The 27,500-nt window shown below is 42.4% G+C and overlaps 1 protein-coding gene across 1 annotated transcript in view; it reads right to left on the minus strand.

The window, feature by feature from the left end:
* The window catches only part of MGMT (O-6-methylguanine-DNA methyltransferase), a 168,686-nt gene that overhangs the window by 21,617 nt on the left and 119,569 nt on the right, over positions 1-27,500 (minus strand). Inside the window, exon 4 of the mRNA XM_037398955.1 lies at positions 13,518-13,675. Within this exon, the coding sequence (XP_037254852.1) occupies positions 13,518-13,675 (158 nt within the window). The remainder of the gene's footprint in view (positions 1-13,517; positions 13,676-27,500) is intronic.

Below are 27,500 nucleotides of genomic sequence, written 5' to 3' on the forward strand. Positions count from 1 at the left end.
AGTCAGGTTACTTTTCATATTTTATTGTTATTTAATGCCATACAACCCTCTTTCCTGTTCAGGAAAGGACACAGAATAGTCCTTCCAGAGACAGCACGCACCAGCTCTGCTGCAATTTCTAAGTGACTGGGCCAGAAAATTAAATTTATATTTTTCCATTCAACGTAGAAAGAAATGAGTGACTTTTCTCTATTTCACTTCATCAGAGAGCTGGTACTCACCAAGAACTTCACCTGGGTGTCTTCTAAATACTCCTCATCACCTGCAATTTGCAGACTGAGCTTCAGAACTGAGCTCTGGTAGACATTTTTATTGCTGTGTGAGAGCAAAGGGCCATGTGTGCCAAGAGGCCACAACTGGCCATCATCTGACTTAAAATTACTGCAGGTTGATACTGACGTGGAACTTCTGGTCCCACCTCAATCCTCTTTTTTCCCCCATTTCTTGGAGTTCTTGTTATGACCTGTTGAAAGCACCACAGCTGATGGCAGGCCTGTGAAGGTTGCTCCTCTCCTTCTCTGGAGAAAAAGCAAAAATTAAATTAAATTTACCTCAATCTGCAGTGTTGGAACTCAACAAAAATGCAGCCTCCCAGGTGCTGGTATGATCCAGCTCTTCTCCTGACTCGTCCTGTTAATGAGACACACAAACCTACCCACAGTTCCTAAATAAATCAGGGATGATGTAGTTTCCTAATTACAGTGGGATTTCAGAAGGGTTGGCAGGACCATCTGGTTATAGTTAGTAGACTGGAATGGGCAGGGAGGTTCTGCGGAAAACTTCCAAAGATTTACGGATATGCTGCAAGTGTCATTCCGGTATGAATGAACTCAAAATACAAGGTGAAGAAAAAGGATTTGGCCACTCACATGTGTTGATAAAGCACGATTTTCAACTCATACCAATTCAATTCAATTCATAAATGACCTAGAAATCGTGCAGCTTCAGAGAAACAAAGCAACAAACCCCAAACAAGGAGCTCGAATCCCCCCAGCCCTCCATTCACACACAAACCCCAGAACCACCATGAAGTAAGCGTGAAGCTGTGAGCTCTAAACATCAAGCTGTGGGCTCTAAACATCGTGTGTGTATCCTGCAAGATTATTTTTTTAATCATCTCAGGGCTCCAACATGCTCCTGTGGTGTAAATGGGAATAAATCCATGAATTTTGATACCATCTTGTGCAAAACTGATTCTGTGGAGTGGAATTTGTTCTATCATCTTACAAGCAGACACATTTCCCCTGCCAGGCTACTACACTGCGTACTGCAGTGCAGCCCAGGAGGACTCACTAGCGTGCCCCAGGAAGCCTGTGCGCAAAGCAGTTCTACATCCACCCATGAAACGGGGCAACACCGAGCCAGGTTATTTTGGAGAAAGTAATCATTCTCTCTCTTCAAAAGTGCCAGCCACCGATACTTTCTCAATGGTGGTTAATCACCAGGTGTTCTGGTTGCTCCTGCGGGGAGGCTGATGGCAGAGGACCTGGGTGTGACAGGGCAGGGAGGCTGGGATGCACCATCATCGCTCCTGTAGTTTTCACTGCCTCACACGAAATTGCTTTCCCTCTTTTTTTCTTTTTCTTTAATTTTTTTTAACATCAATCACATTTTTTTACTGTTTCATTTTTCACCATGGCCCCAAATATTCACTCCCAAATGACTCCGGATCAAGAAACCTACACCCTCGGTTGCTTTGTGAAGATCGTGTTGCCAAAGATAATCTGCCCTAGAAAATTAGTACGTAAAACATCAATGCAAATGTGCTCCAGTATGTGAACGAAGTATAAGATCTTAACTTGTCTAAAATAGCAACGTCTTTAGATTTCTGTAAGTTTCTTTGTAATTGTGCAAGTTAAAAATAATATCCATTAAGTTGCTTAACCATAATAAAATGTAACTATTTGCCTACTGTGTACAAATTAAGTCAGTATCAAAGTACCAATTTTCTTTTTAGTTTCTATTAATTTATTATTGAATTATAAATATCTAATGTATGAGGCTAACACTTACATAGCACATTACAAACACTAATTCACAAATGATGCAACATCTTTTCAAGGCACATTTGAAAGCAGTGGCAGTTAATTCCTAGAATCTTCTGGCTTCAACCTCAAAGTTAAGAGCGCGTTTTTTCTTTTTCCTTTCATTTTTTAAGGAGCATGCATTTAAGCAGTCAGCAAAACAACTGTGAAGACATAAAGTGTGATTTCAGGAAGTCACTTAGCCCCTTGACTGATAACGGTGCCATCATACACAGCGCGCTGATAAATGAACGCAATTTGAGTTCCCGAGAATCAAATTATTTAAACAGACATCCTGGAAGCAAACAGAGAAGTCCCATCAGTGACCCCCAACGGTTTTTCAGAGGCTGGAGTTTGCTAAATTAACAGGCAGCCCTAAAGTAACCACCTCGTTTGGTGGAAGTTCTTGCAGGTAACCTGCCAGGAGAGGTCTGCAAAGGCAGAGCCAGAAATAACCGCAGGTTATTTGGGGTGCGCGGAGCAGGTGGGTCGGGGAATAGAGCACACTGCTCAAAACCACCCCGTCCCACACCTCTTAAAGAACGATTCACCATTCCAAATAATATTTTAATTTTATAATTATTTTAATTCTAAATTAAATTTTTTAAATAAGTTAGTAAGGTTAGTAAGTACACATTTACCTGATCTAACAGCCCCACTACTTTACATAAATCTGCAGTATCAGGAAAATAATTCTCATGCTTCACAGCCTGCCTCAAAAAAAGAGGCTGTTTCCTTATCCCGTGCCCTTCTGCCAAACCCAATGAAGTCAGCACAGGCACAAACGTGTTTATACAACATTAAGGGTTCACGCTAAGCTGAAAGCAAGGAGGAAATTTGACTTTCAGATTGACAAATGAAGAGCGTACATATAGCCCTGTGTCTGCAACAAAGAATATGTTCGTGTACTTGCCCACGGAGAAGTTGTGCGTGAATCCTTAACAAACCCTGCTTGAGGAGACACCGCAACCCTCCTCCCTTAAAGGATGGTCAGAGTTAAGGTCAGAGCACCCTCCATCTGAATTTCAGATCTTGACAATTGTTGGCTTTACATTTTCTTTTTGCATTAAATATGAATGATGTCCATTTGGAACATTACTTATAAAGGAAATACACATCATTTTATTGCGTGCCTGAAAACCTATAGCTCTAGTCATTGTTCACCTATGTAATGACAACCACGAGCTTCAAGCAAAGTGCTAAAATATAAAAGGCCACGTTCATTCATGTATCGGTCCAAGCTGCAGCACTATAAAGTACATCAAAAGGTGTTAATGGTTTCAATATTTATCTGCTGCAGGGAAGCACTCTAAAAAGAAGACAGAAAAAAATTTCTGCTAATGGCTGTGTCTCTCCATTAAAATGAAAAGCTTAATGCATCTTATAATCAGAGGACAATTTGCAAATCATTAAGAGAAATGTAAAATTCCATTAAAATACAAATCAAGAGTCCCTCACTGGACTAATAATCTTTTTGATATTATTTTGCATTTCACTATTTCTGTTCCCAATATCCAGGCACCACAAATGATCAGTTCTTGAACATGCTATTTACCACAGCCTACTTCTTTAACGAGAGACTGAGAGAAGTATAATCTGCTATTCAGAGCAGGTACTAATGAAGAATTCCATATATTCTGAAATTTAATTAAAACCCCAAAGATTTCAAATTAGATGCAATTTGAAATGCCTGGGGCAGAAATACATGCACTTGCGTGGCAAGGGTATCACGCTGAAAGTTGATACCGTAATTGGTCTTGATGTATTTTTGTGTTGCCAGGCTGAAGCACAGAACTCATAACCATATAAAAATTCTCTGTAGATTACCTGCTCATTGAAAATGCCATCACTCAGGTAGTTCTCTACTAAATTACCATGCTACTAAAATGCACAAAGTGATTCGAAGAGAAGAGTGGCACAGCTGGTCGACGCTGCCAATGAGTTATGCATGCGTCGACGCTGCCTTTTTTCTTAGTAAAATATGCTCAGTTGAATATTAAAATATAATTGGCATTCAACCTAAGTAGCTTAAACCATTTTGTTATCTTCTTTTAAACCGATTTGGCTCCTCCACAGTTATATTCAAGGATGCGATTCACAAACTAATGACACCATCACATTCAGCTAGATTTGTACTATTTTACATTTGTCATAAATAGGAACAATTTCTACAGCCTTCTAGGGATGTCCTTTAATATTGGCTCCTCTTGAACATCAAAGGCCCAATTCATAGGGAAAAAAAAGAAAGAAAGAAAAAAAAAGAGTATGCCATTTATGTTGTTCTTGCATATTTTATTCTGAGAAGAGTGCGGGATGCAAATTTCTAGTGAAAAGTATGTTTTTACAGTTAAGCAAGTCCTTGTTTTTCCCAGAATATATTGGTCAGCTCACATGCTCAGAAACTCCAAAAGAAGATATGGCAAAACACTGTGAAAATAGGTCAGAAAGGGCCATCTTTAGGTCAAACAGCAGCAAAGTATCTATACCAGAAAATGGCTTCCCCTCGGCTGAATTTATCTATGTGCCCCTAACATAAAGGCTGTTGTAAATGCCACTATGCTTTCATCTTCTGAAAATAATTAACGGTATTTAGAAACAAGGTGCTCGCCATAGTAACAGTCACATTGAGCATATAACGTTTGAAATACCAAACAGATTAAATGTATATGAGTATTGATGATATTTCCCATCGATAAGGAGATTTAAGTAAACTTGGCTGAAAGTTCATTAATAAAATAGGTGGGTGGGTGAGGAGGCTACATTTATAAAATCCTTTCCTTTTATCTTGATTATATAGGTTTTTATTAAGTAGCAGTGCAAAGGTTACATGGGCTGCATGTGTGGCAAGCAAGCAAACAAATCAAAGGAAAAATGAATTCAATTAAACTTATTCCTCACAGGTCTGCAATGTTAGCAGGTTGCTAAGGTCTGGGGCTTTGGGTGAAGATGATGACCGCGTGACTCCATATACAAGAAGTCTTTTTCCCACATCGGTGTTTGTTTTTCTCCACCTTCCATTCTTACTTTTTAATCTAGATTTCATATACAATGAAAGCAGCAATGAAAGCAGCAATGTCAAAAGTTACCAGGTTGGTCAAAATATTTCTTAAATCAGGGTCAACTTATTCCTTTTATTTCATGGAAGGAGAAAGGACCTGATTTTGAACACACTGACTTTATAAAGAAGCATCCCACGCACAGGGCTTTTACAGCTGCAGGTTACAGTGAAACTGCCCTGACCTTGGTCCAACCACAGTTATATGCAATGATACATGTGTCAGCTCCTAACACCCTCAGAGCTTTCTTCTGGGGGAAGTCCAGGAAACTTCTCAACAAAAGCAGGGGAGCACCCACTAGCAGACAGGGCTGTGGTACCTTGCTCAGAGCAAGCTGAGCAGCAAAGGGAAAGCAAATATTGCACTTCCATCCTCTTCCACCCCACCATGGCCATCCCGAACACAGGGGCAGTGAATTTATACCGAATAGTGCAAAATGCCAAACAAGAAACTTTCCTTTTGAAAAAGAATCCTGGTTCTGGACTAATTTCGATACTCATACATCTCTGCAGCTATTTCAGTCATCGTGACTTCCTCCAATATCCCCAAATTTTCTGAGCAAGTAAAAACCTTTCCATCATGCAGTGATATTGTACAGGTGTACATGGGCTGTGGATCTTCAATCTACTCTTACCTAAAAACACGCCCTGTTTAGATAATGCTCCTTTATTCTGACTGTGGCCTACCTGTAATTAGTGTCAAGAGTATTGACAAGAAAGGATTAGTCTACTGAAAAGACAATGCTATTTTTTTTAAAAAAAAACAAAACAAAACTGACCCGTTCACCACTTTCCCCATGATAGGCCGGACCCACTGCTCTCCCCACACTTAAGACTGTTTCAAAGGTCACACCTCAGGCCGTGGTTACTCTGCAAGGCTCCACCAACAACCCATAACCCATGAACCACACCAAGTTATGTCTCCTCTGCCAACCCTGGAATTGGTGCATCCAAATGGCTTTGCCTAAATCCTGACCGCGTGCCAGGGACCGCAGCGAAGAGGCCATGTGCACCTAATAGGGCCCAAAGTCATAAATGGCTCGTTTGGAAGAAAATTTATCCTATGAACAGTGAACTCTAATTAAGAGTACTCCTCAACCACAGAATCACAGAGTGGTTTGGGCTGGAAGGGACCTTGAAGCCCACCCAGTCCCACCCCGTGCCCCGGGCAGGGCCCCCTCCCCCCAGCCCAGGCTGCTCCCAGCCCCATCCAGCCTGGCCTTGAGCACTGCCAGGGATGGGGCACCCACAGCTGCTCTGGGCAGCCTGGGCCAGCGCCTCGCCGCCCTCAAATGCTTAAGCCATGTATGTACATACAAACCCTCACACACTTAAACTCATCACTTAAACCCACACAAGCTGCCACTGGAAACGATAGGAATTTTGCTTTGATTTCAACAGGAACTGAGTCACGAATTTTGTAAATACTTCTGTCCAGAATGCATTTGTACTGATCTTTGTTTTTGTTGTTTAGTTTTGGTTTAAAATACAAAAAATTGAAAGAAAGCAATGGGTCAGCTGGGCTGGAAAAATTATTTGAGACATATAAGTAACTGGCTAGTTTTGGGTTTTGTTGCTTTCGGTTTTGAACACTGGAAAGGATTGATTTCTGTTTGAAGACAACCGTAGGAAAGTATTGGATTGTAAAAATCCATTAAATGTCTAGCGAAACAGTGACTTTCTGCTTATCAAAACTATTCTCACATGAAATAGTAATAAAAGAAGGTGCCAGTCTCCAGAATTTGAATTTTGTGTTGGCAGACATAAATATGAAAGCTTGTCATCTCTTTGCACTTGAATCTGCCATGTCCAGATATGTGAAGTACTAACGTTTTCAAGCAGATTATTTCATATTACTTTAAAATAACGTTTTCTAAAAGCCTAAACAGAAACGTATTTGCATGTCTGATGAAGCTGCAGGAATGAAAAAGCTGAAGTCAGAAACATTTTTCAACTTTTTTTCTTCAGTGGATTGAATCTCTACTACAAAATTAAGAAAATTTTACAAATTGCAGCAGAAATAAATGGTAAGAATGAAATTTTGCATTTGTCTAGGAAAGGACAAGCCTTGCCTCCTCCTCAGCAGGTTACTCAAAAGGGCAACTCGATTCTGTAAAATATAAATATAACCTGGTAATGCTGGTGGACTCATACTTTCCCAGTTGAACTTTACCCTTTTTTTCCATTTTGACGTGAAATAAGGTAAACATGGAGAGATGATACTGGGAGAGGTTTGCTCCTGGAGGTCTTTCTTTAGGCTGAGTCTTCCGCTTTTATCACTGAGGCTGGTTGTGCCTTGAATATGGCAAGTGACCAAGTGGCATTGCCTGGCCTGGGGCTTGGCCACTGTGCCATCCTCACCGCACTGGTGAGAGGTAGGGCCGCCAGCTGCACCGTACCTGCCACTCAAAACCAATTTATTTGTTTTATAAAACATGTGTACACACATATCTAAGACAAAGAAAGGAAATCACAGGGACTGGTCCTTGATGTAACATTTGATGTTTATAGACTCAACTTTATGACCGTTGAGAAAAAGGATCACTACGGGACTGACTAAATACATTGCCCCTGGACATGTACGTACACACAATATGAAAATACGTACCTTTAGAAAAGTTCCAAACAAACCCAAAACTACTTGTATTGCTTTAGCACCCTATCTGGCTGTGTATCACCCTAGTAAGCTCCAGCCAGCTAGTGTATTTTCAGATATTGCGTATGGATTTATGTATATTAGATCATGATAGAAAAGTCATTTAAGTACAATTTTTTTTAAAAGGGCAAATAAAGATAGGAGTCATCCAGAGGACTGAAGAGAATTAAAACTACATAGTACTCAGAACATACGTCTCTATAGATATCTCTCATATCCATAGGCCATCACTTTAAGAATTACAAGTAAAACTGTGACGTAAATTACAAATAAAATCATTCACTTTAATATTTACTGTCTTGCTAACACCCACACAAACATCGTTCTCGGACTGAGCAGAAAACTCTTAAGTTTATGGCGAACTTAACGTGCTAATAGTTACTTTTTCTACTAATGACCTAAGCTACCTACAGCTCAATGAATGCATTCAAAGGTCAAATTAATCCTTTCCATTTCTCACCTGCTCTCACCCTTAACTCCCATTTTCTCCTGTTCTCCTCAAGGCTACAAATCACCTCAACGTAATGTTGCTTATTTTTTCATTACATAAAACGAAGCTGTGCAGTGACCCCAAGACCAACCAGAACATCCGACATCCCTGAGTGTCCTCCACCTACTCCTACTCTTTTGATGAGGTATTTTCATATCTTCTCCACTTTGAGCCTCAGACCTTCTCGCTCTGCTTCTGGGGCTCCTGAAAAGTAGTTTAGTCATTCTTATGTTTTAAAGAATGACATTTTTACCAGCCATTTCTTTCTCACTGAATGTGAACACAGAGTTGCTATCCTATTATCCACAAACCGGCACCTGAAGCTTCCAACTTTCTAGATTTACTAGGCAGTATCTCAACAAATTCAATGATTTTTATGATTTTCTTTAAAAAACCTTGTAATTTAAAGCAAGGGAAATGAGATTTGTGTTCATTTTAATAATGTAGATGTTTTCCTTATTTAAATAATCTTCATCTATTGAAAAAGTTTTTGGCTAAATTGTACGTGAGAAAAATTTATGATATACTGCACACTGTAATTAGCATAAGCAGTATGGTCATTAAACCCACTTCTGTTAAATGTAAGCATTCATGGAATGTTGAATTTGCTGTCTCAGAAGTAAGCAAACGAACAGCCCCACGATCTTCAGATAACTTGTGATTTGAGCACTGCAAACACAAAGAGAAAAAAAAATACTTTGGCCTTTGCTGAGTTATAATCAGAATGCATAAAATCTACTTTTCTTTCTTAATTTGCTGTAGATTATTTTCTTGAACAGTTTAGACTGTGCAAAACCAGTGAAACAGAGATGTGCTACTACGTGCCACTGGCAGGAAGGTGAAAGGGTAATCAAGATGCAATCAGTGGCAGGATTTTCTCCAACAATGCTTTCTAGAGGGAGCGACTCAAGGCCACCTGCAGCCCCCTGCAGGGACGAGTCCAACTCCACAGAGGTGACACCAGAACGTGAATAGTTTCTTCAGCCCGTAACTGGTGTTTCAGTGTGCTTTGCTGTCTTTTGCAGGGACTACACCTAGTTCACTAGCCTAATGCTGCTGTGGTTCGAGTTGCTGAACGAGAAGGCTCCCAGGAAATCACAAGGGTAATTATTGATTACAGGCCTGGGTCTGGAGCGAAGTCATCTTGGAGGGAGGATGGAGGTACTACCAGTTTCTTTGAAGACTGTCTGCTCCCATTATATATGAGATGTTTCATCAATATCCCTTCTTGGATGAGTAACATACATTATGCACGGAAAATTTCAGCTACTGATCTGGCTTGCAAAGCTCACCTCACCGCTATCCATCCTCAGGTTGTTCCTTCTCCATCTTTTTGCATGGTTTTTCTCTGCAAGGCAACACAGATGAACACCACTGGCAGACCTGCAGAGACCTCCTCCCTCGCGCTGACACAGTAATTCACAGCATATTTGAAGAAACAGGGTGATTGAGCTGGGCTGAGCTGAAAGGCACGGCTTTGCTTCAGGTCTACGCCTCTGGTGCAGGGACCCGACGGAGGAACTCCAGACTCAAGAACGTAACAGTGTGGTTTTGCTAAGTTAAAGGTCTTCATCTGGTGAGGACGTGGCATGGCACGGCATGGCATGCAAAGAGCAGAGCCCCAGGGCTGCGGCTCGTCACAGGGCAAAGGAAAACTCTTGTGTGTCTCCAATTTCCTCTGCTCTTGTTGCTCTAATGAGCCATCTGGTCTGCAAACACACAACCATTCCCTGCTGCAGTGTCCAGCACTGCAATGCTTTCTGACACCGCAACCACTACGGTCATCAAGCACAAATAAAGTCAAGTCAGGAAATTCATGACTGGCCAATTTAACATTGCCTTTTCCATTTCACAGATGCACAAATCAAGCAACTCATGCATAGCCTTCAAAACAATAACAGGGTCAATTTTTCTTCCTCATATATAAAGGGGGCTAATGACCATGATACATTAAGACCAATTAATCACTTCCCATTCTAAATGTTCAGTGATTTTTCTGAGGCATAACACCTTGAAGTCATGCTACAGAGAAGTGGGGAAAAAATGACTTTTTCTTTATTCAGTGAAATTCCACATTAAGCACTGGCCATGGCATAAATTGTTGAAAATTCCAGTTTTTCAATGGCATTAAAAAAAAAATAAAAAAAAAATAGGCTGCACTGGCTAAACTGAACAGCCCCACCACTCAGAGCAGCTACGGGCGCTACACTGTGCTGGGTGCTGCCGCCACGGCGGGATGGCTTTCTGCACTCTGCAAGAGAGCTCTACGTTCTGAATTTGCAAATCTCTCCACTTTTGTCATATCCAAGTTGATCATCACTGGCCTTGCCTCCACAAGGAACTATGCCTTCCCAGTTGGCACAAAAGTAGCTGCAGAAAATTGACCATGAATCGAGAAGTGCTTCATCCCAAAAGCACTCTACACTTTCTTGTTAAATGAGGAATCTCTTTCATGTGTTCGACAGAAGCAAAACCCTTCCTGTCCTCAGATGACGCCAGCACAGAAAAAAACCCAGAAAAATAGAACTTGATAAAAGCACTGAGTAAGGAAGAAGATACCCAATAGTCAGTCCTGATCACAAACCCTCTTAATGATGGAACTCAAAGCACCTAATATCAAAGAACCACACCATAAATGGTCATATTTACAGGGAAGGGGAGAAAAGAAGGGCTAAAGGTTTTGACATTTTGCTAGAAGAGCTGCAAGAAAATCAGTCTGAGGAAAAAAAGTCTTCCTGGCTTTAGATCCTCATGCTCCCGCTTATGTTTATTCTGCATTTTTAAGTGCCTGGAGAAATGAGTAGGCACTTTCAAATGTAAATGTGAAAAAGTAAATAAATACCAAATTCCTAATTTAGCACTACTGCAATTCTGACTTACAGATTAATTGAAATGTACAACGTAATCCATTATAATGTGTTTTTTACCTTGCCTTTCTACTAAGTAACTTTCGAAAATAGTCCCTTCAAATTTTTGACATGTATTTCCACATTCCTGCCAATATAACTTTTTCCTATTTTACAAAAACATTACTAGAGAATGTAAGAGAAGAACAGAAATGTTCTCCATCATTGCGATTTGTGCCAATTAATTCTTTGTTAGTATTTCCATTATGTACATGCCCTTCCCGCTAAAACATGCACACCTGGTCTCAGTTCAAGAACGAATAACTGAACTAAAATAGAAAAACCTGAACCTGCACATGTTAAAACAAGAAAAACACACTCCAGCCTCTCCCAGCACTGAACCTGCGATACAGAAGGTCAAATCCCATTAGGACCACCGCTGCCTGGCATGCGGCCAGCCTGGCCAGCGGAACCGCCAGCCGCATCCTCCACGAAGCTGCGGGTGCTGCAGGCAGACCCAGCACTGATGCTCCTGGCCACTGGCCATGTCCCGTCCCAGCCCTGCAGGCAGCTCTCGGTTGGACTTTTGCACTTGGACAGTGCTGAAGAACTTTCCTTCAGGAAGCTTCCTATTAGGAAATTCACTTATTTTTCCTCTTTTAAATAAACTTCAGACTCTTCCAGTGTTGCCCGCACAGGAAGGTTGCTGCCTAGGGAAGGACCAAAGTCCCCTGCCAACTCTGACCGTAAGTCACGGCAAGCCTGCTCGCGGCTAAACCCCGAAACACTGGCTGGAACAACAGCAGCAGCGCTTACATCAAGAAATGTCATTAGCCAAGCTAAGAAGAATTCAGTAGCCCTTTTAGGAAAATTAATAAAAGTAAAAGCATTATGTTAAATGTTTTATAATCTTCTGGTGGATAATCGGGGAAGCAGAATTCCCCTGATGCTGCTCAGAGATGGAAGGAGCAGCAGCCGCCGCTATTTCCCACCCAGCTTTGCCCATTCACATTCACCCCAACCCTAAAGTTTTCACAACAAGGCTCTTAACTTCATCCCTGCTAATAAAAACAAAATATCCTCAAATGATGACTTAATCACCCAGAAGGCTGTACTTTATGAGCAGTTTAGCAACTGTGATGAGGGATCACAGCGTCATCATTGCTTGTCCTCCCATACGTTAAAGACGGTTTCACCAAAACTTCTAAACAAAATTTTTTTGATAAAAACGGTGTTTGCATAAAATTTAGAGGGAGACAATGCAATATACAACTTTGTTTAAAAATACTCAGTACTCGCTCTGTAATTTGACTAGGAAAGATCTTGCACTGAAAAAGTTTCGTACCATGGAAGGATAAGGATGAAGTTCATAGTTAAAAAAAAGGTGCTGTGCAAAGCTCACAAGCTGTAAGGCTCCCACCTTCCAGAGCGACAGCCTGATTATCCGCAGAACGCTCTGCATGATGACCGCATCTTATGTAAGGATAAGAAAGTGTAACAGCCAGAAGCCTGCTATTTACAGGAATTTGAAGAAAACCAGCAATTAGCAGTAGAGACAGCTGAGTTCTTGTAGCTACGGCTCGCAAAGGCGTGCCTGCCAGAACAGCCCCTGCGTTCCACAGGCAGCACTGGCCACTGTTTTACACAGGTACAGACGTATAGTCCCTGGGCCTTAAATCACAAACCTATGCACCCATATCAAAAAGGTGTCTTTCACATTGAACTACGAAAAAAGAAAGAGTACATACAATTCAGAGTTTATATTAAAAACAGTGCTATCTTACTTCATCTCATGTAGAGGGTACTAGCTGCTTTACGGTCCTATATCATTATGGAGGCTACTACAATTAAAAAAATGATCTAGTAAAATGAAGATTTTATTTGGTGGGAAATGATGATGTTCATGGACAGACAAGAAAGCACTGCAAAACTCTGACTTTGGAGATTTCTTTTTTTAAAGCAATGGGATCTATTTCATTTCAAGGGACTGACTTCTGTTACAAGGCCCTCAGGAACACAGCCACTGAATAGAGAATGGTAAGGAGAAACTTTTCTCAGGTCTTGTTTTTATCTAAATACATAAATAGCATAACTTCTTTGTAACGACACCTGTTCTTTTTTTAAAAAGATATTAAAAAAATCTACAGTAACTTTGAGGAATAAAAACATACCTACCTTACAGAAGCTATCACCAACTGCTTCTATGACATGTCTACTGTCACGGACACGTCCCCCCTTGCTGGCAAAAAGCTAGTTTACCTGAGCAGTGACCCTGCTGAAAAGCTTAGTGCCCTTCAGAAGTGTTCACATTCCAACCTTTCAGCCAGCCACCGTCGGGAGCTGAGCCACACCATTCCTATGGCCACTGCCCAAGACCAAGGGAGGGGGACCCGCAGCACCCCGGCCGCTGGGAGCAGGGAGGGGATGGGCGCCCCCGGGCACAGACCTCGCCGGAGCAGCGGGTGGTGGAAGGCTGGCACAGGCAGGCTCGCCGTCCTTGCTGGCTCGCAGAAGTAGGCATGCAGCCAGGCTGTGCACTGCTTCAGCGGCTCCGTCATCTCCTCCGCGCCTTCGCACACCTCGCAGGCAGCTGAGGACTCTGCCCTGTTGCAAGAGGCAGAATTGTAAAGTTATAATGATCAAAATTACAAGACTGAATATTCATACTCTCTACATTAGCAAAAAAAGAAATGAAAATCTCAAAACATTCAATCTGGAGTCAGACTCCATCTTTTTTCTGCTCTGATAAAGGTGAAAAGATTTGTAACAGCAAGAACAAACACACATCCTCATCACCTCTAGAAATGCAATGATGACACAAGGTTGCTTACACCTGTAAAAAAAAATCATGAAAGATTAGTGAGAGGAAAATGCCATAGTGGGAAATGTCAGGGAACAAGAAAACCACCCAAGTCCATGGTAGATGATGCATCCTTGTGCTTCCAGAGTGGATGAAACCGAGGCTTCTCCTCCATGTGCCCCAAGGGCACAGTCCGTCTCCCCAGGGACCATCCCTGGGAAAAGGAGGAAAGGAAATGACTTTCTGCCGGACCCGCACCTTCCTCTGCCCCGTTTCCTTCCAGCAACGGTGGCCGGTTTCTGCTTTTCTCTACTTATTGAATTGGAAGGAAGCAATTGAGAATTCATTTGATTTTCAATGGCAGCTCGTGCTTGCAGGATACTGAAGAGCAAAAGCAAGCAAACAGAAAGCACCTGTAAACAAAAATGTACTTCTTCCCTTGCTACTTTATTCTCCTTTTCCTCTGGAAGAGCAACGTGTATATGAAAGCAATGAAAACATGAACACTGGATTTGCAAATACCCAGCCGTGTTTCCCATCCTGTATGCTTTCAGTGAGGCAAAGCAGCGCTGGTGAAGGGGTGGTGGAGCTCTCTTGGTGCTTTACAAGGCTGCAGTGTGGTTGGTGTCTCTCAAAACTGCAGAGACCGGTTTCAGTGTACCAATAAACAAACAGAGCCCATTAGCAACGCACCCAAGAGAAACGATGAGAAGACCAATAAGGTGACAACACGGAGGGTGACTGCCAAAACAGTAAGCCCTGCCAGCAGTCGTCTTCTTTCCAGAATCTTAAGCACCACTGGTGAGTTATCCTACCGTTTACTGATTCTTACAGCTTAATTTCTTTTTTTTTTTTTTTCTTTTTTCCCTCCGGCTGGAAATACAGCCAGACTCCAGAACAAGAAGTTTCTCAATGGGATGCTGCTAAACCACCACAGCATAGTTTTCTGGTGAAAGGCTGGATGTGTCACAAAGCAGGAGAAAGGAGAGATAATTGTAGAAATATCAAAAACACAGGTGAACCTGAGACAATGGAAGAAAGTAAACCAGAGCAATTCTGCCAACCAGGTATGGCGAAAAAGCACTCCAACCCGTATTTGCCCTTACGCTTGACATGTGGCAAGTGAGCGAAAACGTTTGGTTAGTTGCCTCCCAGCAGAAAGCCTAAGAAAATGAAATGTGTGATGTACCAGTAATGGCATAAAAGACAACAGACCTGCTTTTGCCACGAGGCACCTTCGCAGAGAGACCAAAGGTCTTCACACACGTGATGCACAACAGCTCGTGGAGCCAAACACAGGACGGGCTGTTGGTGTAGGCAGCCCCAGCTCTGCCGCTGGACGGGGTAAACCATGTGCAAGCAGGGGCTGGGCCGGGGTTACGCTCACTCACCTGGTGCATGGTCAGACGGCCCTGCCATCTCCCCCAGCCCCAGTTCACTTTCTGATTAATTGTTAACCACTGAAGACCACATAATTACTGATTAGAAAGTGGCAGAGAAGAGGAGGGACACAGACGGAGACCGTTCAAATACTCCAGCCGCACACTCCAGAATGCAAGCTGATGGCTTGGAGCAGAGGCGAAACAAAAGTGAAGAATCACCTTTCGATCCAATTCACTAGAAATTAAGTGAAATTTTATTCCTCTCTTTCCATTTATTTACCAAATTAATGATTTTGATTTGTGTGTGTGTGAAGTACTATCGAACTGCTTTATAAAACTGATATCTAATTTATGTTATTTTGCTATTTAGTAATATCTTCACTAAAAACAAAAGTACGAGAAGTCATGCATAAACTTTTTTGCACCAACAGCTACAACACGGATGTCAAACCAAGCTCTCGACACCACAGATAATCCGTTATTCTGCACATGTACAACACTCAGCAGAATATGGCTCAGTTTTACTGTGGATTGTTAGAGCTACGACAATATAATAACTACAGAATGTAATAATGCCTCTGAAAGCTCAAAGAGAAGTTGGGAGACTTTTCTGCTCCATTTATCCGGAAGAGCATAGAAAGCACTCAAAACTACAGGAACCTTATGTTTTTCACATCATCTTGTTTCACATTCTTGGGAGTCTGGAAATGATTTGGACTGTAATATCATCATAAAACCGAAAGACTTCGTCTCCTCACCGCCCTGCAAGAGAGCAGTCCCCAGCAGCTGGGCTCCCAGCTCTGCTTCCAACCGCCCCAGCCTGATGCTGCCAAAGAGACACTGCAATTTCCTCCTGCTCCAGGAAGGCACCAAAGCACCATCGTTCTGCCCCAAAACAGGTGGGAGCAGCACGGCAGAGCCGGCGAGGCGCAGTGCTGCTGAGGCTGGCGCGTGGGCTGCTCAGGGCTTTGCCTGAAGCCTCAAGGCAACCACCAGGCGACTAGCTCCATATTTAACATACAGAATAAAGGTCCATCAATCTTTTTAAAATGACACAAATTACAGCAGCTGCTTTGCCTGTAGGTGTAGCTGGGAGGGCTGCAGGAACCTGCTGTGCACTGTAGCAAGGCTGGGCCATCCCAATGCATGGCTATGTTCCTCCTTGCCATCACACACACATTGCTCACTTCCACCAGGTCTTCCCTGGCAGGAATGTTTGGATATAAGTCTTAATGTTTCATTTTTTGTAATTACTGCTTTCGAGAACAGTGCCTTCTCACTGCTGAACATCTCTAGATGTTTTTGATGAGAACATTCTCCCAGAACGTCAGCACCAGACACTTTCCCAGTACCTGCCACCTCCACCTTGGTCAAGAAAGCAAAAGATTTGCAAGAAAAAAATGAATTGCTTTCTAAGAATACACTGACTTCTTTTCCTGTAGGATACAAAGTTTACTGCCAACATACATGCTGAGAGCTTCAAATCAGCAGAAAGTTAAACAACCAAAAAGTCTTCACATTAATTGTGCTTGGCTAGAAATGCTAACAACTATTCCTGGGAATTTGACAGCATTAATAAAGAAAAAGGATGAACATAACTTATGCATGGGTGTCTTCTACTGGCCCTCCTCCCCTTACTCTTTCCAAAGTTGCATAGCAGCACTCCTTCTACAAACTACCTCGTCATGAAAAATTCAGCTTAAAACACCAGCCTTTTAAAGGATTTTCTCAGGCTTCAAAGCCACGCTTTCGTCCAACTAAACCGTATGCCCATTTCAAAAAGCAAGGGAAAAGTTGTCTCAAAACAGCCGCAAGAAGAAAAGGAGAGCAGATGATTTACGTCACAAGAAATCTCTCCCCTCACGTGAAATTCCTCTGCTCAGTGTTAGACTTCTTGGAAAGTTTCTGAACAGGCTACTCCATGCATTGATCTTTGAGCATCTCTAATATCAAGATGGACAGGAGAAAGCAGAGCCAGCAGCATGCACAGTGACAGCCAAATGGCCATTCGTCTGAAACCTGTGATTCAACAAGATGCAATTTTTACTTTTATACAGGAAAAGAAAACATATTCATCTAAAAATGCAAGAAACTAACCAGAAGGTGTAAGAAATCAGACTGCTTCACTTTCACCCTGGAGAATTCAATTATCCTTCCTTAAAAAGCACCAAAACCTTTTTTTTTTTTTTTTTTCTTTTTTATTTCCCAGTGTGGATAAAATAATGAGAAGCATTTATTTAAAATGCAGCAATCTTGTTTAAATCACTTGCACTTTCACTGGAGACTGTCACTGCACTTGTTTTCATCAGTGAATTGTGTTGGGTGCTGCCTGGCATTTCAAAAAATTAAAAGTGGAGGTTTTTATATTTTCACTTGGTCAACTGTTGCATTTTATGGTTGTATTGTTTTGTGGTTTTTTTAATGGAAACTTTTTTGTTCACATCAATGTGCCAGCCTCTAACGTGTGCAGTAAGTTAGACGTCTGGCTTAACTTTATGGTGATGTTCAAGGGATATTCAGCTGCAGGTGGTTGACTCATCTACACAGCTTTAGAATGTGATGCTTAATTAAAACTACACACTCCTCAAACAGAAAAAAAATGCTTGTTTTAAGCTATAAAAAGCAGACATCTAAAAATACAGACCTAGGTTTGTTTGTGGTTTTTTTTTTTTTTTTTTTTTTTTTTTTTTTTTTTTGTTTGTGTGTTTCTAAGTTGGATGTCTCTCAGAAGGAGACTCTGTTTCAGGCTGGGGAACAACTGCTGCTGCTGCAGGTCTCCAGCCTGCGCGTTCATCTCTCGGTGGTGGTGAAGTCCAAGAGAGATGTAAGGTCAGTCCCAGCACAGGAATCCACCACAGCCCAAGAGCAGACCTGCTGCTCCAGCTTACCCATACGACAGCTATTCCATATTGTTCCTACTGCAATCCTACGTATTTATTTCCATTACAGCTCTTGTTTAAGACTGAACAAGCTAAGGAAGCCAGCTGGCTCTGGCGTCCACGCAGCTGAGAGGTGTCTTCCCGAGGTTCCATCCCAGCCGCGTTTCTTCTGTGACTTCTTGTGTTTGCATGGGATGAAATGACGGAAAAGATGGTTTTAGCAGAGGGGGAGAAAAGTAGAAACACCACCTGTTTCAGTTTAACAGGCTCCTTCCAAACCACTTGCCAAGAGCCGAAAGTTTCTAACGTGCTTCCAAAATAAACATGTAAGCAGCAGATTGGCTTCAGTGTCATCCTAAATAGCTTAACCATAATGAAAACCAGAGAAATGCTGTGAGAAGCCTCAGTGGGTAGCTGTGTTCTAAACGGGTATGCCTCTACTTATTTATTTTACTTCTACTTTTTGCCTCAGTCAGTCCTTAATAAACCTGAATGGAAACACTACAAGATGGACCTTGAGTTGCATGATTTCAAGTAAAGAGAATATATCACAACAGCTCTGCTGGCAGCTTCCTTCGGTTAAAGCTAAGAGCTGGCAGCTTCCTTAGGGTAAATGTTATGAGAATGTTTTATTGGCTTCCAAAGCATATTTATATATTTATAAAATATTTGTATATATTAAATATAATTGACTGGTTGAACACAACATCCAATGCTCCCTTCCACAGCCTGTAGCCACACACGCCTGAAAGTTTTCTCCCCAGATAACTACTTCACCCACCAGCGGTTTGCCTGGGAAGAGGTTTCTAAACTGCTTCAGGTGCTGAGCTAATGAAGAAGAGACCCCTTTATCTCAATTTGGTTAAGTTATAAACCAAAAAAGCTCCCCAACTGGCGTGAAAAAAGATGACTGCAACTCCTCCTAGACTGCAGCCAGCTGAGGGTCACTGGTACAAGCGGGCAGACTCAGACAATTCATTATTACATTAACAACAACAATTCCATTCAGGTAGCAGCAGGGATAAAGACATAAAAGAAAAAATAAATAGAAACAAAGATACAGAATGTATGCTCTTACATATAAATTCCCAATTTCTTCTCATGGAAAATTAGGGTCTTTGCCAGGCTGTTACCAACTGAACTGCGTGTTGACACCATGGTACACGTGGCACTGCAGATCACTGGGTTTGCAATATACTATCTTTAGGCATATAGAAGATAAACATATTTGTACACTCAACCACATTCCATTCTATGTCTTTTAAGGGTGTCCATAATCTTTCCCACTGTGTTCCCTGAATAAAAAACACATGCACTTTTGTTCATTAACAACCAATAGTATATTAAGATATAAATAAAGTGGTCCTAATTAAGAGGCTTTTGGGTCTTGGTATGACCAGAATGCTGTGAAAGCAATCATCAGCTGTGCTCTTTGCAATGCAAATGGCACAAAATCTCACCAAACCCTTCTCTTAGCCTGCCGTCATCAAAACCACCGTCAGATGTCCATGTCACCGAGCCTAACATGGGCAGACAGAGAAAGACAGGAAGAGTCCAGAGGATGAAAGCCAAGCAGCAACCCCAGCGTCTGCAGAAGTTGCAATGGGCAGAGGCAGGGGCAGGCAAGAAAGAGCAGAAGGCAAAGACCTGTCTCCAAAAGGAAGCCTTGACTTCCCCGCGCTGCTCCTGACGCTCCCCAGCACCTACGGCCTCACAATTTACAAGCAGGAAAAAGAGACAGAATAACTTGGCAGACACAGATACTAAATTTTAATTAAACCTGTAATAGGAAACATTGCAGTTTCTCCCTGGAAATCTGCAAGCACATTTATAGGGGAGCACAGTGCTCAGCGTTCCAGTTTGAAGAGCACCTCCAGGCTGGGGTAAGTAGGAAGAATTAGTGTCTGCGGGACACATCCATGGTTTTTTCCTCTGTATTTTGACGGTTCTTTAGCCATTTGATTTCTTAGAAGTCTGCGCCTTAAACAGGTCCAAAAATTATCAAAATTACCCTATGTCCAGTAAGGACGAAAAAACAGCCCTTATAGGAATGCGTTAATGGAGGAGCAGGTAACAGAAATAAAACAGCCAAGAAAACCCCCCTTGTACTAAAAAGTCCTTTTTTTCTTTTTCTTTTCTCAAAATTCCCCCCAAACAATACAAAACACACCAAAAAAGCAGGGAGCTGGGGGAAGATCACGGAAACCCTCCCCAAACCAGGGAGCCCATCAGAGAGACGGGGTCTCCTGGACCTGAGGTTGTACCACACCAGGGAGACCCAACCTCAGCGGCCGCCCCAACGGGTAATTGAAGCCCAACCTAGGCAAGTGTTGGGTGACTGTCTGCACAGAGCTCCGTGTGGCTGTCATGCTAATCCTCTTGTTAAGGGAGAAAGACCAGAGGCCCATCGCTGCGGCAGAATCCAGCTATAACGAATGGGCTCTGACATGACCCGGCAGCCCTGCTTGGCGGCCAGCGCGCCTGATGCGATCTGACAGCAATTTAGACATGGCTCTCTTGGAGACTGCAGACCCACTTAATGTCAAACAAGAGGGGGAATGTGGGTGGACTTCTGAACGGCTTTTACCCTCATGCCTGGGTTAAAAAAAAAAAACCAAACAGGCAAAAAAAAAAAAAAAAAAAAAAAAAAAAAAAAAAGGTGGTGGTGGTGTTTGACATCAGGCTTATGGAAAAGGATCTTACAGAAAGAATCTACCCATGGGTGGAGAGGAAAACATTTTTGGGAATACTGCCCAATTACAGCAGAATTTTGTCATGGCCATCGGGGAGAGTTTAGTATGTAGCCATAATCCCTCTGTGAGTCACCCAAGGAACAAACCAGTCCTCAGAGCATCAGACAGGAGGCAGAGGGTCTCTGAGTGACTTGAGGCCAGTGAGAAAAAACGGTCCTTGGGTCATTTTCCCCACGAGATGCCTCGCTGCAGCCCAAGGACCGGAGAAGCCCGTGCACATGAGCACGGGCCCTGCCTCCCAGTGCCTGCTACTCGGCAAACTGCCTCTCAGCCAGGCTCCTGCACCAACCAAAGCTGCCGTTGCTTTGGAATGTCTCCTGGCAGTGAGCACCCATGGCTAAACTACTCCCCAGGCACCGATCAGCTGGAGCACATCAGCTAGATCGAGCATCTCCAGGGCTTAGGGTCATTAGTATAGTTAATTGTGAAGACCTCCTAAATAAGAGTAAATTTTTACATTTGCAAGGGAATTCACTGCTGATTCTCTGGGATCTGAATGGTAACTCCCTTGCCATGAAATAGGTATGAGGGGCAATTATAATTTACAATGTTTTGTAATTTTTTTGTTTTAAATGGCATTTTTTTATTTTATCTGCAAATGACTACTCTCCACATAACATTCGTGCATGCACCAGAAGTTGAGCTTCTACAGACAGCTGCACTGTCTGAAAAAGTGAAGGTTGCCTGGTTTTTTCTTCTACTTACATAGATCTGTGCTTGTCTTACCAAATCATTTTTTTCTTAGAGAAATAGCTGGCATGTTCCTTTTCAAATGAAAAAAAATCAGTAATGATTAGAACACAAAAATTAACATTAAAATGAGACTCAGTCATGCAGCATTATTCTTTACATAATAAATGTAGAGTTAGCTGGCGTTTTTATAACTCATTGTGAAATTAAATAAAAATGCATTTTATCAACACCTAAATGTCATTTAAATAGTCTTTCTTTGATAGATGAAGGCTAAAGCCACCCCAAAACTGCAGATGAATTATCTGGTCTCTAATGATTCCAAAATGATTACAGGATGCAGAGCAATCTCGTTAAATTTTATTCAAAAGCTTACTACACTTGTGTTTTCTCTTATTTTTCTATCAATGAAACCCATGAGGTTTAAGAACAATTCATTATGTATGAGACCCAACTTACAGTGCTTGACTGTTGATTAATAGGAAAGTTTGCTGTATGTACATTTGCAACATTAGATGCATACAATATGCTAACTTATTCTTTCACTGAAGCTAATTATTTACAAAAATGACTACTTGAGACTACAATTTATTAAATGCATGCATCCAGTCTCAATTTGGCCCCAAAAGACAGTCTGGAATGAAGATCTTTTACTTGATGTGACAACTTCTAGAAACAGTGTTATTAATATTGTAAGTGTGGCAAATAAAGAGTTCAAATAGCCGTATGTCTGTGTTGCATTCTCCCCCACAACTGAATCAATGAACAAAGCAGCTTTTTAGGTTTAGAATTCATGGAGAAGCACATCCTTACATAGTTTAATTTAGCTTCTTATAAATGAAGTGTCTGTATGAAAGCAGTAGGAGATTAAAAAAAGGATGAGAGCTGCAATAAACAGAAATAACACTCAACTGGTGTTGAGTGACCCCACTGCAATTCCTTTTAAGACCTGTTAAGAAGAAAGTGATGCATTTACGCAAGAGCAGGAGAACTCAGAACTGAGTAAGGCTTACTCCTTGTCACACAACCTTTGCAATATTTTCTCCATTCTGCCTGTATCTGTTATTGAGGATGAAATTCTTACAGATCTGACTGGTCAGAAATTCTGCAATAAAATGGTACCTCTCTTTTACCCTGAAAAAGAAGCATCTGCACAAAAATTTGTGTACCAAACACAAATTCCAAATAAACAGATGCACCTCTCGAGTAAAACACATAGCTATCCAAATGGCCTAGTTGCTTTTTTGACTCTTGTAGTTAATGATGTTACATTCAGGTACAAACCCGAGGTTGCCCAAGAAAGCAGTACGCGCAGCCCATTGCAGCTGCCAGCCGTGATGCCTGCAAAGCTGCTGCCTGCTTATTCTGTGCTACTAGTGCATACCAGCAAACACGTTAAAGAAGGGAGTGAGACTCCCGTCTTCACATGCCAAGATAAGGAAAATCAATGTCAATGCCCAAAAGACTCAAGTGATAGCACTGAAGGTCATTAAATGCTACTCACTGCCCCGTACCATTAAAGTTTTGATTGGAATTCTATATAGAGAGACACAGATTTCAAACAAGATCTTTCCCTGGGATATGGTACTGTGAGACCATGGAGGAAACACAGCAATCAGTGAGCGGCGGACTTTCCCAGGAACACAAGAAACACGTTCAAAGAAAACAATGCTACGTGTGTGTGTGGTCTTGGCTTATTTTTCCTGAACATATTTATTGTGTTTTCAGAGAAGCTTAACTCATTATGGACAAAGATCTCTGTTAAAACAACAGTAAGGTGCAAGAACAACCCCTAAGAAGTTACGGTTCTTCATCTCCCTCAGTCTTCTGCTGTGTCCCCCAATGACCCAAGCCCTGCTTCATTGTCCACCCCATGCCAACCTCCTTCCCTCTCCTTACGTTGGCCAGTTTCCATCTTCTTCCCTTTTCCTACCCTGGCCACCACCCATCCTCCTTAACTCACCTTGCTGGGAGCATCTCAGTACTACCCGTTGCCTGGCCTTGCTGCTCTACAGTAGATTTCGTGGTCCACCTCTGTGCTGGCCCATGATTCACTTACTGCTTTCTTCCTGGCTCCCAGCCACTTATTTTCCAGACTTAATTCCTGTTCTCTCCAGGAATTCCTCTTTCTCTCATCTGGCACGTTTACTACCTCGTTTGTGCTAGCAGAAATCATTCAGGCAGGTCAAGAAAAGTATAGTTAGCTCTGGTGCTCATCAGCACTGCGAGGCTGTATCGCCTTTGTGCTCAGCCCCATGCGGAGCCCAGAGACCTGCTTCCCCAGAGACCCCCTCCCCCTCGAGGAACGAAATTTTCGAAGGCCATCTGCTAGGCCAGATTTGGAAAACACAAGTATTCCTAGTATCAGAGTGGCCTCCTCCTAAGTATTTCTGTTTCAAATCAGTGGGTTTGGCAGCAGAATGACTGGAAGATTTGTCTAAAAAAGCAAAAGGAAAGGACCACCCTGCTCTAGATTAAAAATGACAGAGATCAAGCACATGCCCCAAAGACCCTCAACCAGAAACAGTTAAGCAGATGCTTCACATGAAATGCTTGAAAGCAAAGAGCAAAAATTCAGGCAAGTTACAGGCAGTAGCACACTCTCACCCAAGATGTGAGGCAACATTAAGCATAGGTGATATCATCAGTTCTAGCTATAATTAGGTTAAAAGAAAGTCAGTTAATTTTAGCACTTACAAGAAACTGTTACAAAACATTTTTTTTCTTATATAAAAGAATTCTCCCATCAGACTTCCGAGGTCGGTTTTATCACAGGCAATTAACTATGTTAGGGCTGGCTGCAGGGGACCCTTAAACTGCACACCAGACTCCTTCGCTTCTCCACTTAGCTCCTCCGTTTTAGGGTACTCACCACAGCCCTCCCCACTGTCTCCCAGCCCTGTGCAGCTGCCACGCAGCATCACCTCGTACACAACCCCCACCACATCTATCCAGAAGCTTGCCTCATAGCAATAACCCAGTTGCTAACTGGTACCTGAAGTAAAATTTACATTTTTTCTACATATCTAAGATAGATATAATGTCAGTTATGCATGGATTTAACAAAAACCCCAAACAACCACCACCCAAACCTCAGGCAGTTAAAATACACATTATAACCCTTATACTGCACGACCTGGGTCTCTGATCTCTACTGGTGCATGGGGAAACCAAAGGAGGAAAACTTCAGGCTGAATTATTGGAACTGGGCTCTGACTTTGGATGTCCACCTTGACGTGCGTTAGTGCATGAATTCCAGATGAAAGTGAGCACCAAGAATTATAATCAACAGCACCTGCAGATAACTCCAGCCTATTAAAATGAATTAAGATACAGATAAATCAGGAACCTCTTAAAAATTCAACTCATCAGGACATTTTTCAAAGCAAGTTCCCGGTCTGGGTGTAATGCAGTCTGTGCCCTCTGAGCAAGTCCTGTTAGGACCAGCCATAGGCTCACCTGATGCCTGATGTGCAGCATCTCCCGTCAGGGCAGGGACTGGCGTATGGCCTGACATGCACACTCCTGCCACGACCGGAGACGTGCTGCCCATCTGCTGCTTGAAAAAAATTATGAAAATATTTCCCTCATATGTATGAGGCCCTTCTGCACACCGAAGCAGCTGTATGGGGGAAAGGATGGCAGGAAAGGCACCTGACACAAGCCCTTGAGGCCAGTTTGACCCTCCCCATGTTACCGTGAAGCTTCTAACATCAGTTCAAAGAAATACTTACTTTTTTGAACCAGGTACGGACACTCAGAAAACACAGAAACCAACACTGGCATCAGGTGAAAACATCATGAAGCTTGTCCAGATGTGGGTTCCTGGCAGGCATTCATCATCCAAAGTTTAATGTCAATATAGGCTGAGAACAGGGCGCTCAAAAGAACCTGCTCATACATGCCAATTAAAGCAGCATAGTTAATAAATATAGCTCTCCAAAGCTTTTCTATAGGGCTGGCAGGATCTCTCCTAAAATGGCACTACCTGACGAAGAACTGGCTTTACTTCTTACCAATTTGGCCTCAAAACCAAAGCCACAACCCTACAACAGCAGGAAGGACAAAAAATAGGGAATACTGTCCTTCATTTTGTCAGCACTTCTTGTTTATTGTTTGCGACGCGCTAAAAACGCCACGGATCACCTCTTTGGGGGTTTTGTGTAATTGTACCCCGTTGCACACACGGGACTGTCACTATGGCACGGGCATGTATGCCAGAGAAAGACCCACAGCTGTCCCTGAGGTGGCTCTGCCGGCACCACGGGAAGCCCCCCGAGGGCTGTGGGAGCCTTTGGGAGCGGTCCAGGTCCTGAGCAGCCCATCACCTGCCTCTGCCACCAGCACCTACTGCATCTTCCGAACAGGGGAGGCAAGCCTTTCTCCTCGCAGGTAACCAAGCAGAACCCAATCAAAGGATTGGAAAAACAGTAGGGCACATCAATAAAACCAATAAAAATACTCTTTCAAAAAACTGCTGTTATAATTAACTGAAATAAGAGTCTATAAACTGCTGCCTCAAAAGAAGCTTGTTAAATACTGAATATAGGAACTGTAATTTAAACAAATTCTCCCCTTCATGGACCACCTTGGCCTCAGCATGCTCCTCGCTTCTCCCACAAACCTCTGGATCCCAGCAGGACGCCTCGCTGCTGGGATCTGGGAGCTTCAGGAGTTCTCCATGCAGAGACGCTGCCCTGGGATGTGGACCTGATATGGCCTTACAATCGCATCTGAACCCCCCCAAGGAGGACAAGGTGGGCTCTAGTGGAAGCTGTGAATTACAGCCCCAGCACCGGCACATTCCTGATCTGAAACCCCACTGACGTCCTGTGGCAGGAGCAATGGAGACACTCACAGGCCATCCTTCTAAGGTAAGACAGACAAAACTACTTTACATAACTCTGTTTTGAATTGTGCAGGAATATTTTTCAAGTATGCTTTCTCTCCTCTCTCTTTTGAAGTAGTGAGCAGACCTTGGAGACTGCTGTCCTCCGAGCTTTAGGTGCATCTGCATTACAACCCCATTAGCTTGTGTCCTACACTCATTAATAAATAAGCTTCCCACTTAAGTGCCTTTCTTGTAAATTGGTTTGTTCTGTTCCATATAAATAATATAAATTTCTCTTATCAAGTAGGGTGGATTTCTGTCTTTACCTATGTACAGACACTATAGTAATTTAACCTAAGAAGCAGTTCATGTAACATGCTTCCTCAACATCCCCTGTCATCATCAGCCTGCATTTACTATGGCAGCTGCAATATGTTAAACAGTGAGCATAGCACAAAATAACATCTTTAATAATTGGCATAAGAATATTGACCATATGTCAAAAATAAACAACCCCCCCCCCCCTACTAAATGGATAGTTATCGTAATTGTATTTTAAAACATTGAGGTCATATTTAATTCTGAATCCAAGGTCTTAAAATTTGCTTTCTAGCAAGGACAGAACAATACAGCCCCTTAACAGTAGAAAAAAACCACCAACAAATCCAACATTATTATCGCCAATCTCTTTTCCAGATTACTAACACTGCAATAAACAACTTTAAAACAATTAAAGTTTTTATTCATCAGAAATATGTCACTGGCTTTGAAAACTGTAGCTTGAAGTTAAAAGATTATACAATTCAGCTCTTTGCTCCATCTTCCTACTCCCAGCCTCTACCTCCCCCCTGCAGCATCCAGGTGCTCCCCAGGCTGGAAAACCAGGCTGCGGCTCAGCCCCGAGCCCCCTGTGCTGCTGGGACCGGGGTCAAGGGAGCTGTGCATCCCTACCACGCGACTCCTGTGCTTGCCGGCAGCTCTCGCAGGGCAGCAGTGCCTGCTTCTGGAGACAACCAGGCAGAGAAACACTTAGAATTGCCATTGGATCATTTTTAAAATTAGTTTGGCCAACACCGATATTAATACAACGCACA

This window comes from Falco rusticolus, chromosome 9 (genome assembly GCF_015220075.1).
Source record: "Falco rusticolus isolate bFalRus1 chromosome 9, bFalRus1.pri, whole genome shotgun sequence".
Taxonomy (NCBI): domain Eukaryota; kingdom Metazoa; phylum Chordata; class Aves; order Falconiformes; family Falconidae; genus Falco; species Falco rusticolus.